Source organism: Cataglyphis hispanica, chromosome 5 (genome assembly GCF_021464435.1).
Source record: "Cataglyphis hispanica isolate Lineage 1 chromosome 5, ULB_Chis1_1.0, whole genome shotgun sequence".
NCBI classification, from domain to species: domain Eukaryota; kingdom Metazoa; phylum Arthropoda; class Insecta; order Hymenoptera; family Formicidae; genus Cataglyphis; species Cataglyphis hispanica.
Window position 1 is genome coordinate 10,888,071 of NC_065958.1, and position 15,458 is coordinate 10,903,528.

The window sequence follows — 15,458 nt, forward strand, 5'->3', positions numbered from 1 at the left end:
CTGAAATTCCTATCCCAGAAAGATCCTTAAATACGATTTGTTACGTAAGATTATAATTATGAAAAATATTAAAGATTTGTTCTTTAAAAAAAATAATTTATGTAACATAAATCTTAAAGTGTATCTTATAAACTTAATAATTTTTTCTTATTTTTCGAACAAAATACATCATCAAATATTACTTTGAGAATTGCAAGTTTTTTATCGAGCCATATAAATACGGAACGACATATATATAATTTTTTTACACGATTTATGTGTTGTAAAAAATAATTTATTTTCTGGAAATAATTTATACATCAAAGAGAAAAATGTTTGATTACATTTTACGTGCATTCAGTATTTTATTGCTTTTGTTTATCAATATGTGTTAATATATGTCTTTTCAAAGCTGGCATATTTTTTGGTTGTAGTGTGCATTTGTGGCATTTCAATTGCGTATTTAAATAATCTTTGCATTTTTGCGGAGAAATATTTTTGACTTCGCCTTCCTCGTGCAATTGACGGGATACATCTAAAATTCAATCTATATCTAATTGTATCTAAGACGCTTATACAAATAATGATATCGGTCCAAACCTGACGAATGTAAAAAGAACGGTGTCGTAAATGAATTCCAGTGGTACTTGGTTTTAAGACAAGGACTACAGAAATCCGTGCTTATTACATGTAAGTGTAGTCGTTGCATACTTGGCATCGCGTGATAACCCATGCTACAAGAATTATAAACATTTCAAAGCATAATTTCACTTATCAAATATATCAAAAATATATACTCAAATATATAATCAAAAATATATACAAAGACAATTAATCTATATATATATATCTTAGAATTAAAAAAAAATTCCTTATATTTTTATATTATTATTGTCATTACATTATTAATATTACTGTTTTATTTTAATCTAAAACTCACATGAATTCATGATCTGTGTGTTTTTCTACAAGACCACGAGCAACTTCATGCATATGCATTAGCAAATCTTGATGATTCTTTTTCACTTGTCGTATGGAAAGGATATTCTCTTTTGGTAAAACCAAATAGTGAAATTGTGCTTTAGGATACTTATCTTTAATGACAACTATTTTATCATCTTCCTTGACCATACATTCAGGATCCTCCATTGATGTAAGTAAACCAGCAGACCAGTGACCTTTTTTTGAAGTCGCTGATTTACTCATATCCGATTCAAATTTACGTTTCATTATCACAATTTTAAGGGGTTTTAATTTCTTATTAAATACCGTAAAAAAACCTACACATGTAAAGTAAATATATACAAACAATACCATATTTTACAAATAATATTTTTCTAATTATTTCATTATTACAGAATTTTTAAACGAAAATCATAGATATGAAGAAAAATCATCCTATAGTTATTATAAAATATATTTATCTTATAAATAGCAAATAATGCCAAAATACATAATAATTCTCATACCCAATTTTGACACTTTATACTGCCAGTTAGTTGCGAGGTTAATTCTAACCTATAGCACACATGTGTCAAACGGTGCTGTTTTTATCGGATTATAATATTTTGCATTTTAACTGCATCCCATAATGTATTTTCTAAATTATGCACATTGTAATAAATCAGGAACACGCAAACAAAATACACTAATTTAGGGAAATGAGTGAGATAAATCCACCGCGCGAAGAAACGACTGACTTCGTTTTCTAAAAACAGCTGATCGCAGCGATACTCTAAAAACAGCTGATTGCAGTGTTCCAAAAACAGCTACAATGTTCCGACAATAGCTAATTACAATGTCCCGAAAATAGCTGACCACTGTTTTATCTTGCCACGCTGCAAAATATTTTATACGAATTAAATCATCAAAATTTTTTATATTGTTCGAAATCTTCAAGATACTCTCTATCTTTAAATTCATGTTAAAACATTAATCATTTTCTGAAAAACATGCTTTATACATATTTCATTATACTTACCGATTACATTAAACGATACAATTATACTAAATATTATCAGTTTAAGACTTTTCCGATTTTCAAGAGTTTAAATTTTTCCATTCTAAAAATTGTTAGTAGTAATTGTAGAAACACGATTCTTGGAATTAAATCGTCTACGAATCGCAATTCTAGGAATTCCTAAAATTTCAATACTGATAATTTGAATCGGGAAAATTAAACTTTTAAAAATCGAGAAGTATCAAAAAAATATAAGTAGCAAAGAGGTAATACGAATTAGAAAAATCTTGAAATCTATGAATTTTATGCTTCTTCCCCTAATACTTTTTTAATGTACAGTTCTATCGATAAAGAAAGAAAAAAGAAGATGGAAAAAAGATATGAAGTTTTAGCGAATAACTTTGTATTTATTTATTTTACTCAAATGGAAGGCAATCGATAAATTCGCAACAAATAAAAATAAATAACACTCTCTCTAGCAATAATATTACGTGATCGTTACTCTTAAGAGTATATCATTACAATAAATTCAATGATACTTAATAACAAAATACTTATGTATACCATCTCCTTCTTCTTGCAATGCGCGTATAAAATGTGTGTTCACGTGCGACACTATTCTATTTCTTTCCCCTTGATGCAATCGCGCGGTTCATTATATACTTGATGAAGCTTTGTATATATGTATAGATGCGATCGGTTTATGTGCTTTACACCTTGCTTGGCTGCGTTTATTTCGTCCTGGGTTGCTCTCGCAAGTTATAAAGATTCATTATTCACACGTATACGCACATACACCGCAGACGCACTACAAACGACAGACTACCAGATTCGCACAGCCTGACAGATCGATCAATCATCGGCAAAATCATGATGAACGACTTGTAATTGAAATAATTACGCGATTGCAACGTTAAGCAGTTGGTGCTCGCTGCGACGCAAACTCGATAAAGTAGAGGCGCGGCCTTTTACGATAATATAATCTTTTTATTATCTGATCGCGCGCGCGTCCTTCGATTAGTTTAAATAAATTCGTTATGTCAAGCTCGCCGCTGCATAACTCATATACATACACACATACAAGCACGCATATATCATACACATGCACTATCTCTCTTTCTAATATTATATATATATATACAATATTTTACAAAACAATAAAACTTTTATTGTCATGGCAAGGGATGGTGAGATGTGTGATGATTTTCTAAGTGATGCTAAAATAGTAAGGGATATTCATTTTTTGGCACCTTTTGTTGTTCACCTCGATGCCATGTTCCGTTGATTTTGAATTGGATAGATATCGCTGTTTCAGGCCATACTCATTTTTAGAAGTATCATTAACTTGGAACTTTAATAATACGATTCGGGATTGAAAGCTTCAGACAACGGCGGAAGAAAACGACTCGATAGCGAAACATTAAATGCAAATGTTAGCAAAACGCGATTACAAAGCGGTCTTTATGATAAATCAGCATTGCAAATTGATTAATAACAGCCATTTGATATGAAAAAAATTCTTTTAAGAGCATCTATAAAGTATCCAAGCGAGTATCAAGTGTTCGATACATTGATTCCATTGATATGTTTAATATCTCAAATGGGCTATGAAATTCATAAGTTTTGCAGAATCAAGTTCGCTTATCAGTCCGATAAAAAAAAAGAAACGTTTTTGCGACCGGCTATAAAAGAATCAGAACATCTGGGGGAAGGAAAGATAAACCGGCTCCTAATTAAATGCACTGAGTTCCGGGTTAATTACTTCTGCGCGTGTCTCGACGAACTCAACAGTGCATTACGATGCACGTTCTCCCATCGCGTTCCTCATCTCTCTATCAGGCTTTCTCGTGCACACGGAACATGGCAGTACCTCGAGATTTTAAGGATTCTCCGTAGAGCATGAATATGTCTGGAATGTTGCATTTTTTTCTTTTGCTACTTCTGGTGAACGCGGAAAGAGGAAATGATGATCGCGGACCAATATGCCGTTTCACTAATGAGACCGTGGAAACAGACTTCGTTATTCTTTTCTCATTTGAAACTACCAACTCGAATACAATATTTTCTCACATTCTTTCTCTTTTCATACTATAATAATATCAGTCCCGCATGGAACTAAAAAGCTCGCCGCGAATTGACATTTCAAGGCATGTCCGTCGCGAGGAAATCTCGGAACGTTATGTAAGGCTTTCTAAAAACTATAACCACAATATTTTCGAAGAAAGTCGATCGCAATATGTATTGGGGTTTCGATTAGCACCATCGCTGTCCATAAGCATTAATACATATCACATACACATACATACATAGAAGAAAATCTGCAGTCATTCGTAACATCTTAACAAAATTTCGATGTTTTTATTATTAAATCTTATGAAAAAATATTAATATTATTTAAAAAATACTAGAAATAATAGAAATAGAAATTTTTAGATAAATACTATCTAAAATAGGAAATCATATAAAGAAGAAAACATTATTGTTATATGAAAAATATTTTCAGATATTTTTCATACGTTGTCTAAACGTTTGCGGATTTTTTCCAAATATCGATTTATCATGCAAATGTTACAATTTTTTCATGTTGTAATCAAACTGAGATTCTCTTATATTCCTTCAGATAAGCACTCACGTTCTTCAAAACGCGCTTCAAATCTTCCATACAGATACATACATACATACATGCATACATACATATTTTTTCCCTTATAACCGAGCTCGTCGGCGTGGTCCTTCGTCGTTACGTCGACGCGCGAAACCGCTTGGTCTTCGAAGAACATTTCAGAAACGATGCATGGCGACAGAGTTTTATAGAGTAACTATGACCCGACACAGCATTCCCGAGACGAGATCCTCCGATTAATATAGCGATCGCTCATGCGATGTGCGTAAATAGTTGCGGCTCGCGACACGCGTGGCTTTGATCTCTCTTGTTCGTAGTTTGGAAACATGGAATGTTACAAAACATCAAAAAGATTAATTAGTCGCGGAAGAAGGATCGAAGGACCGCGCCGTGGCAACCGATCCCGGCACGATTGTGCAGTTCGTTCGCGCGCAGCCTTTTTCACAATTTCTTTCATCTTTATTATTAATGATTATCGATTAAAATACGCAATAATTCCTAACATCACATGCTCTGTGGCTTAGAAAATATTTATAGCTGCGCTGAAAGGTCCTCGAACTCGCATATGCGAATGTTAGTCGACTCGCAGACATTAAGCGCATATAGAAATATATTTTACATATGTGTGTGTATACGTATATATATATATATATATATATATATATATATATATATATATATATAAGTGTGTGTACATATGTATACTTTAACACAATAATTATTATTACTATCGTATTATATTAGATTTTGTAAGTATGTATAATTATGCGGTTATGTTACGATTGATTATAATTGAAGAAGAGCAAAGGATAGCGATTTAAAGGGCGGAGGGTTTATTCGAGAAGATCATATATACGAAGTATTGTTTCTCGTCTTCTTTTGTTTGACACACACGCTATTTCTCGCAATTATTAAAATTCAAGCAACACACGACTGAACAGTAAAAACTAGCTTAGAAATGTATCGTAAACTGTTTCTTTGGAGAATTTTGAAAGTATCGCAATTGTGTCCGGAACTATCATCCTTTTTCCCTTTAATATTTAGGAGCGTTCACCGCATCCTGATTCCTGCACATTGCTATTTAATCGAGGATTTTAATTCGCAAGAATGCAAGAAGAATAATACTCACAAAGCTCATTTCAAGCATTTATCAGATATTATTTTTCTCGCCAAAACGATCGCTTAACGACCGAAAGAACGTTATATAGTTAGTGATCATCGATCGAAGAAGAATACGCGGTAACACACGCGCGTCAAACATTGTGAAAACTGATCCATATTTCGATATTCTTCTCGTTTTTGCTTGTTAATTACGATTACGATCGAGTGTAATTATATCTTTTTCAGCAGTATGATTATGTTTTCACTTAATTTGTAAAAAATGTGCTGAAATACTTTTTGTCTCGATGAGCGCGTGTAAGTACATATTCGATGTAATGTCGATATAAGTCATAAGATGCATCAGAGGTAAAGAGAGATGTCGCCAAATGATTTATATAAAATGCACCGGATAGATCTCACCAAAACATCCGGCAATATAATAATCTGACTGTCCGCATCCTTTTGTCTCTTTCTCTCGAATTATATTTTTGATTGCTTACCGAGAATTAAGTACATAACGCCGAATTATGAAAGAATATCTTGGGCTAGGTCGCGAAATCTACTTTGTCCCACGTCATTGGAGATAAGTCGGATGACATCTTGAAGTCAGAGTCTTCCATGTTAAAGAGATCAAAAGAGTATTGATTGCTTCCTAAGAGCGGATCATAGATATCTGTAGCAGACGAGAGACTAATCGACGGTGTGGTAGATTGATGGTTGGATGACAATGTTGTAGAAGTTGTGGGCGATTGCGGCATCAGGGAGTCTAACCAATCGGGATCGTCCATATCCATTGGCATGTCACAATCCAACTGGACAAAGTCCATTGGATCCAATGTTTCCAAGTCCAGACCTAGTTCCTATGTAAGGAATAAGATATCAATTTGAATAATTATACTACATTATTGTAATTATTACGCCAAAATATAGCTATATATTCTCAATCTAATTTTTTCCTAAAAAAGAAGGCTTACTTTGAGATCCAAATTTGCGTTGTCCGAAGAAGTTACTTCTTGTGGTGGCTGAGGATCCGGAGATGTTTGTTGCGTCGACTGTGGACTGAGTAACATGGTGGTGTCCATCTCGGCCTCGGCAGTCAAGAGATCCGTATTGAAAGACGAGATCTCCTCCTGCTGCTGCAATTGTTGTAACGCGTTGGGTAATTGAATAGAAAATGCCGTTAGCGGTAATGGCGGCGGCGGCGGCGGTGCCGGGGTTGATGGACTCGAGCAACCGCTCTGGGATACTTCCATCGGTATCGGACTGATCGGACTGATCGGACTCATTGGACTAGCGGCCGTAAAGACCAACGATTGAGTTGGACTGTCCGCCGGCGCGGTGAAGACCAGATTCTGCTGCAGCTGACGATTCGGAGTCGTAGGAGTAGCTGGATCTTGCGCGGCACTCGGCGGTAATTCACCATTCTTGATGAGAATCTCTAATACATCGTCGACAACTTGACTCTTTATGTGACTCTTCTGGACTGGCTCGATTTTGACCTTATATAAATAAAACGCATCATTACAAGGCTATACATTAAATATTAGAAGACATTGCAAAAAATAAATTACAATTTTATAATTCAAATTATAATTATATACTATAATATTATAAAACTTATTTTATATACAATAAATAAAATTATAATTAAAAATCATGATTGTACTCACCTTAAGCAACTTAGCGGCTTCATCGTACTGCGGTGGCGGTGGCTTGATGTCGTCGGAGGTAGTAGTTGTTTGTTGCTGCTGTTGAACTTGTGCCTGCGCCATGAGAGCATTGAGCAGCGAGCTATTCAGTTTGGTCGGCTTTGCCAGATTCAGAACGATCGCTGTAGGTATTTGAACAGTTGTGCTATTCTTGGATTGATTCTTCTTGTTGTTGATCGCAGTTAAAGTCGCGGAATCGAGAATAGCGGTCGCATTGTTTGGCTGTGCCTGTAAAAAGGCCGCGAGACTCGCCTTCGCATTGAATTGTTGGATCGTGGCTTGTTGCTGCGTTTGTTGTTGCGACTGTTGTTGATTCTGTTGCTGCTGTTGTTGCTGCTGCTGCTGCTGTTGTAAATGTTGAAGCTGTTGCAAATGTAATTGTAACTGTTGTTGTTGCATTTTGTTTTGTAGGTGTTGTTGCAGGACCAGTTTCTCGGCACGCACCGTAGCTGGTTGCGTCTGGCGGATCTGTTGAAGCTGTTGCTGCGATTTGTACAGCTCACGTTGTAACTCTTCTATCCGTCTCCTCTGCACCTTGATGATATCATCTCCTGAAACACGAACTTCATCGTAAAAACACCCACGTGTGTGCTGTCTCTCGAATCAATGGCCTCGCTCGAAAGTTTCATCATCTTTCCAAAAATTTAAAATGGTGTTCGACATAACAAAGAGATATTGAGATGACGTTTTTTTACCTGGTGGACTCGATGGATCGTCGTGCTCGCTACTGTGAGGCGAGATCGTTCTTGGACTATGCGGCTCGTCCTTCACGATACAATTCGGACTCTTGGCTTGAGAGCTGGACTCGTCCGTCGCCATCGGGCCAGGCGTGTCCATCAAGATATGGCCCATATGCGTTACGTGCTGTCCGTTGGAGATCGAGTTGCTACTAGACGATTCCGTGAAGGGCTTTAATCGCTCGATCAGTTGCGGTTTCGATCCCGATACCGGCAAGTTTCGTCGTTTCAATTCCACCTTGAGATCGCTCACTGCGAATGCGATGCGCGAAATAATTTTTTGCTCCTTATGGCGAATTTTTCTCGTATTAGTACTGTGTTTGGTACCTTTCATGTCCTCCAATTTGCCCAGGGGCCTCAATGGAGGCTGCTCTGAAGGATTGTTCGAGGAATTCGAAGGAGCTGGACTGGCAGCGTTAGCATTACTTCCGCTCACGCTACCAGCGTCACTTACACCGCTACTCGTAAGCGACAGCGGCTTCTGCACGGCCGGCAAGATGTGTGGATACTAAATAAAAGAATAAAGAAAGATGCTTTAATCTTGTAACTTTATCAATACAATATTTGTTTCGTGTTAAATGCTAATTTAATATATTCAAAGAATGACTTTAGAAATACTTTCAACAAAGTTTTTCAAAAACAATATAATATGATAAAATACTATTTTGTACGAAAAACCAAAAATTGAGATAAATGTAGAATATTTTATTGCAAAAAAAAAATTGACTGCTACAAATCGTGAGTCAATACCTTGTGGTGCCACTCGACTTGCCATTGAAGGAACAGCTGCTGCTGCTGCAGGAGCAGCTCGTAACTGGTCTCACCGGGTTGCGTGGCGCCAAGACTGGAAGTGCTAGACGACACCGGTGTCTTCTGCGCATTTGGCGGACCCTACAACAAAGAGTCAAGTTGCGTTATATCATGAAGAAAATAGAAACCCAACGCGCATTCATTCGCTTGATCAGCAAATGATCGGTGACGACTCACAAAACCCCGACAAATAAACCTCGTCTTTGTGCATCTCGATTAACGTAACGCTACTCACGCTTCGTCAACAGATTTGAAATACTTTTTCTGACATCACCGTCTGGCGTTCGCTGTGCATCGCGAGGAGGAGAGGGGCAAAGGTAAGTGACGCAGCTCCGCTTCAGGCCGCGCCGAGTGATAAATGATACATCAAGATGTTTTCTGCGCCCTCATTTGCACGCCCATTCCCGGCTCGCTTTCACACCGGCCAAACTATATCTCGGGTGTTTTGGGGGCCTGGGCTACTCCGCTCCGTTTGGTTCGGCTCGGGGATCTATCGGGGGAGAAGGAGATCCCGCGCGGATGGTTCGCTCTCGCTCCTTGGCTTCCTCGCTCTTAGGTGCAATTAGCGCTCGAATTACTCAGAGCTAACGAGGTGGGTCTGGAGTCCACCTCTTTCTCACTCTCTCTCTCTCTCTCTCTCTCCCTCTCTCGGAAGATCGCGAGAGTTAATCACCCGATACGATCTCCCTTCGTGGTTGCTCCTCCGGGCCCCGATCTTTCCGCCGCGGCGGTCCATTGGAACCGAGATTCACGGTCCGTGCTCCGTATTCGTTTTTACCTCGCCTTCTTCCTACTCTGCTATTCTCCTCCTCTCTCTTCTTCTTGCTCTCGAGCCGGTCCTTTTTGCTCGTCTCATCTTTTTGCCACGCCGTGCTTGTTGCCACGCCGAAATGCGGCTCTCCGTTAGCCCGCACTGGCCGGGCACGGGAACTAGTTTGTAGTGCCACCCGGCAGACCCGAGTACACGATAATTATCGCGCGCCTCTGTATATACACTTCGAGGCCGTGCCTCGGATCGAAGAAGATACTTTGCATCTCGTCCGTCGCGTTTTGGCCGTTTATCGTGAAGGAATTTCCGGTAAAATTTTTTTTTCCCTCAAATTTTATATCGAAAGGCAATTTAAGCTGAGAAATTTTAATACCCTACTATATTTATAAAAACAATATTTTAATGGAAAGTTATATTTATATATATTTAATTAGTAAATCTAATCTTCTTGTATTTCACTAGTAATTGCTAATCTTTATACCCATGATTTTATCCATTAAATTAATTAGTATATAAAAAAATATAGGATGTAGAAATTCTTGTTTCTATTTTAATAGAGTATTATTGTATAATTATTGATTGTGTTAATATCTATGTACATATAGATATATTATAAGAAAAAATGCAAATTTTGGATTCATCAATCAAGCTTGTTATTACGTAACATGAATTATATCTAAAGATTCACGAAGCTAATGTGAACAGCAATGTCAAAATTTCGTCGCTCTTCGAGAATATCCCTTAATAATTTTCGTCGCGATTCAATGATTATTCAAACATAATGCGCTCCGTGTAATAAAATCGATATCTCCAGATCAGAACGAACAGTATCATTCTGCAGCTCTTGGCGATAAAAAAAAAAAAGTAAAAAAGAAAGAAAGAAATGAGACGCGTGTACGTCTCGCGTATTGCTCTCGTTTGTGCAAGTCATACAGAATGACACGGTTGTTCTGGTCTCGCCGAAATGTTGACACAATAAATTGAAAGCGAACTTACTTTATACTCGTGGAATTTAATCGTGCGGGTCTTGGGCTGGCTCTTGGTCTTCGACTTCTTTCTGTTCTTGTCCTTTCCGGGGGCGTCGCTCCTTTGGCACGTGGTGACGGCGGCGGCGGCAATCGGGCTCGGTTGGGGGCGCGGGGTGATCGCCGCCGGCGGCGGCGCCGGGGGCGACGCTATCGAGATGTTGGACAGAGGGCTCAGACTGGATGTGGTTGAGCCGAGGGACATCGGGCTCGGCGCCGGCGCCAATGGCAGGAGGGTTGTCGATGGGCCATTCGTCGTCTGACTCGCCTAAAAAGAGAGACAGAGAGATCGCCCGTTAGTTTTTCAAACTTCCATAATAACATCCGCATTATAAATTGCTATCGAACGTAATTGATGACAACTTAAGTATGCACTGGAATTATCGTCGTTACAATCAATCTTTGCTCGATTAATGCTTTTATTGTCGTTTAAATATTTAGAAATCAATCTTGAAGAAATTGCTGCGATAACGCGGTTAAAGTTTCATCACCGCCGTTGCTCGAAATTTACCTGCGTAGACGCATGTTGCTGGACCTGCTGAATCTGTTGCTGTTGACTTTGCTGCTGCGTGCCTACAACGGTGTTGCAAAGCTCGGCGAAGGTCTGTATCGTCGATTCCGTGGACGTCTGCTGGAACACAGGGGACGTTGACGAGACCACAACGGCGCCGCCAGTCGTGGGTATGCTGAGAGAAACTGTGACGATACCCGCGGAGGCCGCCGCGGTTTCCAGGACATCCGACGATCGCGATTCCAATTGCGGCGAGGGTGCGCCCTCCGAGCTCTGAGAGTCATCTTCAAAGGTAATGTAGTGGTCCGGATGTTGGGGTTTCGTCACTTGCCCCTCACAGGTGGCCTTGAAGGGAATGTGGCCCTCTGGGGAAGGAATTTAATCGTGAAATTAATATTATTCTGACGTAATATAATATCATAATAAAACATAGTAAATCTGTTTATTTTTATAAATTGCATTTTTTTATATCATAAATAATCGTATCGTATAATGCTATTTAATTTTAATAAAGGCCATCGAGATAGAGATACCTTTGACTGCCCTCTCGATGGGCTCTTCAGTATGAAGGATATTCTTCTGGATGAGCTCGAGCGGTCCGGGTCGATGACTGAGCTGATCGTTGAGATGATCGGCTAGCCTGGCCTTCTTCAGCATCCGTTGCCGCTCGGCCAGACTCGGATCCACGTGACCCACATCTTCGAGGATGTGCTGTCGGACGAGCTCGTCCCTACCTGGTCTCTGCTGGATCTTCGCCTTCAGCAGATCGCCTGTCTTTGCCCGCTCGAGCTGCTTCCGTTGCTCGTGAAACGCCGGTGGCGTTTTCAGCGCTGCGTGTGCGAGAAGGAAAACATTCTTTTATATCGCATTTTATTTCCTCTTTCCGACGCGATTAATTTTACGCACGGCATGTCGTGCTAGTACGTCTCATCGCAAACTTTTTTTTTTCGCAAATAACGGAATAATCAGCAATCGCAGAAGAGGGACTGATTCGAGGCTGTCATAATTTTTCATTTCTGATTCTGGGTCGCAATTTTTACGGACTAGATTACCTTGAAAAAAAAAAAAAAAAAACCCATTTCCTCGATGGCGCATGTTGCAAGCATTCAATTTAATGATGACTCTCAAAATGCGTCCGCATGGCGCCATTTTCATGTCAACATGACGCGTTCTTCCCTCCTACTCTCGCATTCCCCAACGCCATTAAGTCGCCGAATAAATGATCCCCGAAGCGTGTTTCTACCGCTATGTATTTCCGGACGCGGATGCCGCGGACGTTGTCATTGCGTGGAATAAAAACATGTGTACGCATCATCTACGATCTCCTCGTCGCCAACAGTATAGCCACGGATATGTGAAAATACATGAGCCCGTCCTGGTATTTTAACGTATCGCGCGTCGTAAGTTTTCGTCTTGGACAGGACACGCCGGTGACTCTTTTCTCCCCCCTCCCCCGCCTATCGCGTTTTTTTTAGCGGCTTCGAGATTAATCGCAAATGCAATTCCCTTGCATGTCGTTGTCCCGCGAGAGATGCAACGTTTCCTCGAATATTACTCTTCGACTCATTACGGAGAATTTACGGTACTGTTACAAAGATGCGAGAATAAATAAAAAAAGAGAGAAGCTACTTGTCGCGCTACACGCTCCGAAATTGTACTGTAAATATCCCGGATGATTATAAATTATTTATATGTATATACGTGCAGTACTTAAATATCTAGCTCTCGCTTCCTCATTTCGTTCCCTTCTTAGCGCGAGATTTCAGAGACACCGAGACGTCTGACGTCCTTGCGACGCCTATTCTAATCTCACGCGAAGTGCCTGAGGGGTGTCGTTAATTTGCCGCAATAAACGTCGTCTTCCGCGGTTGGAGTGAGCTCAAGATTCGGGAAATAAAATACGAAATTGCGATCTCTCTCTCTCTCTCTCTCTCTCTACGCGACGATTGACATCTCGGGAGCAAATCGTGTAGATCTATTTGCATTCGCTCGTTGCATACTCGTATGACGATGCGGACACACTTGATGATACGATACAAATCTGGCAAGCATCTCGCGAAGCAATAAACTTCGTAAATAAATTAATATGAACAGATTAATATCATTGTAAACATATTAATATATAATTTTTCATTCAACTACGTATTTATAGCTATTTAACGAGCAATTTTTTACACGTAAACATTTTCGCTATATTTAATAGACACTTAATAATGTATATAATTTATGAATAGAATAACTAATTTTTTTTTTTTCATATGTAATATAATTTCATAGATTTAAAAATAAAATAATATTGTTAAAAAATTGTAACGAAAGATGTAAGAAAATATTAAATTTTAATAATCATTACTTCTCATTAAATTTCAAATTTTATACGAAATTTTAAATAACATTGAAAATATTCAAGTAAAATACGAATGGCAGTAATGATTGTGATAAATGAGAAACTTTCCTGGTTCCAAAAAACTTTTCGCAGAAATGCATCGATTTCTGGAAAGAAACTGGATTTATAACATAATTCCCTGGTCGGTTTCTGCGAAAGCGACTATTACCCTCGGACGCAGATGCGAAGCGACTTTAAAGCCTCAAGGGAGTTGCAAATGAATGAATCCCGCACGGTATGGAAATGCGTATACACGGATGCGCATAAAGGCGAACGAGGCCTATCAAAGTGCGTATTTTCATCAGGCCGACACACTATATATGTATACCGGGCGCTATAAAACGCGCCGGCGCGGTAACAAGAGTAATATTTTAGGGTGTGACCCAAATAATTACTGGATGCTCTCGTTCTGGTAAACATTTGCTATCCGTCGTAAATCTACCCGGCAACTAGAGACTGCCACTCTTATACCGTGATGATCGCTTCGGGGATTTCGGGTGCGAACGAGCGCGTCGCGCGAGTCTGCTTTTACTTTTGTTTCTTCATTTAGCCCGCTGCTCGTATGCCACGAGAATTTAGTTGAGCCCACGATATAATAAAAAAGAATGATCGAATCGCTTATTGGGGGAAAGGCAAGCGTTATAAAGAAGCGAGAATATTCTTGCAGCTGTTATTCTGTAGAGAAGTCAACTTGTGTTCTTTTTTTTTTTCTGAGATAGATCGATTTAATTATTACAAGATTAATTGACTCGGTAGAGACCCAATTCGTTTCACTTCTCAAAACTCACAAAAAACGATTGATAATAATTATCAATTTCTTTAATCGTCGCGAAGCAATTTATCACAATCTACAATTGTCCTAGATATATCAGGGCCTTACTTTTTATATATGTATATAATTCCCGATAAAGGCTCGATAAATGACATACATGCATCAATCTGTCCGAACGAAAATGTTTTTAAGAACGCGGAGACCGGCCGGCAATGACGGGTCCAATAACGGGTCGCAACAACAGCTGCGCAGATCGCAACCGTCGCAATATCGGCGAAGATTTAAAAATGAAAAAAAAAAAAAAAAATATAAATGGCGTAATAAACAAACGGATCAACACTTACATGGCATGATGCCTTGCGCAACCAGCTGATTGATGGGTCGCCTCAGCATGAGCTTCACCTTTAACGCTGCAACAGAAAAAGCGAGCCGCCCGTCATAAAGTGCGTCTCCTTAGTTATGGGGAAGAAATTAGGGGGCCATTCGAAAGAGCGGCCTCCTCCATCCTCGTGGAACTTTTATTTCAACGAGTGCATTGCACCTCGGGGCGAGACATCGGGCAACAAGCAGGGGAGGAGGAGGGAGAAGAGGGGGGAGGGGCAGGCCGTTCGCGAAATCCTCCCGTCTCTCGACGGCACCGCTCCAATTTCTGCGGGATTTCCGCCGAAGAGTCGCGACAGCCGCAAAATATCAGGCCGCGCGTCGCGAGAGATGCTTCTATAAAAATCACGGAGATCAAAGTCGATCATTCGCCCTAACTCGGCGTGGATTTTTTTCCTGTTGGATCTCTTTCCTTACGCATACCGTACGCGTCTTTCTGATCCTTTTAAAGAGCGACGATGGCTTTATGTTTTCACATTTTTCTAACAAGTCGATGTAATTGAAGGAAGATTATATATTAAAATACATATTAAACAATAATATAATCAATATATAAACATAATTATGAGTATCAAAAATAAAAGTCTTTAGGTCTTTATCGTTAAGAAGCTGAAAAATTTACACAGATGAAATATATTATGTGTGTTATTTTCTGATAAAAAATATTTTATTATTTTATGTAATGACATTAATTT

General features: G+C 39.1%; 3 protein-coding genes across 15 annotated transcripts in view; 1 reads left to right on the top strand and 2 right to left on the bottom strand.

The window, feature by feature from the left end:
- LOC126849903 (dexamethasone-induced Ras-related protein 1) overlaps nt 1-15,458 on the top strand; it is a 460,128-nt gene that overhangs the window by 255,620 nt on the left and 189,050 nt on the right. The gene's annotated exons all lie outside the window — the stretch shown is intronic.
- Nucleotides 227-2,037, bottom strand: LOC126849905 (aprataxin). 3 transcript variants are annotated; one of them, XM_050592286.1, is made up of 5 exons: nt 1,961-2,037; nt 1,449-1,817; nt 920-1,259; nt 580-713; nt 230-514 (listed from the first exon to the last, which is right to left on the bottom strand). In XM_050592286.1, the coding sequence occupies exons 3-5, from the start codon at nt 1,207-1,209 to the stop codon at nt 345-347; spliced, it is 594 nt and encodes a 197-aa protein (XP_050448243.1). In that variant the 5' UTR covers nt 1,210-1,259; nt 1,449-1,817; nt 1,961-2,037; the 3' UTR covers nt 230-344. The 3 variants fall into 3 exon arrangements, with proteins under 3 accessions (XP_050448244.1, XP_050448243.1, XP_050448242.1); XM_050592285.1 differs by lacking the exon at nt 1,961-2,037 and having other exon boundaries at nt 1,449-1,890; XM_050592287.1 differs by lacking the exons at nt 1,449-1,817; nt 1,961-2,037 and having other exon boundaries at nt 227-514; nt 920-1,254.
- LOC126849871 (myocardin-related transcription factor B) overlaps nt 2,326-15,458 on the bottom strand; it is a 214,399-nt gene continuing 201,266 nt past the window's right edge. For 9 of the 10 annotated variants that reach the window (XM_050592187.1, XM_050592195.1, XM_050592188.1 and 6 more), the window contains 10 exons: nt 14,727-14,792; nt 11,758-12,054; nt 11,225-11,589; nt 10,685-10,981; nt 8,860-9,000; nt 8,437-8,617; nt 8,068-8,361; nt 7,334-7,935; nt 6,638-7,162; nt 2,326-6,523 (listed from right to left, as the gene is read on the bottom strand). In XM_050592187.1, the coding sequence (XP_050448144.1) occupies nt 6,209-6,523; nt 6,638-7,162; nt 7,334-7,935; nt 8,068-8,361; nt 8,437-8,617; nt 8,860-9,000; nt 10,685-10,981; nt 11,225-11,589; nt 11,758-12,054; nt 14,727-14,792 (3,083 nt within the window). In that variant the 3' untranslated portion in view covers nt 2,326-6,208. The remainder of the gene's footprint in view (nt 6,524-6,637; nt 7,163-7,333; nt 7,936-8,067; nt 8,362-8,436; nt 8,618-8,859; nt 9,001-10,684; nt 10,982-11,224; nt 11,590-11,757; nt 12,055-14,726; nt 14,793-15,458) is intronic. The other variant, XM_050592189.1, reaches the window with a different exon arrangement.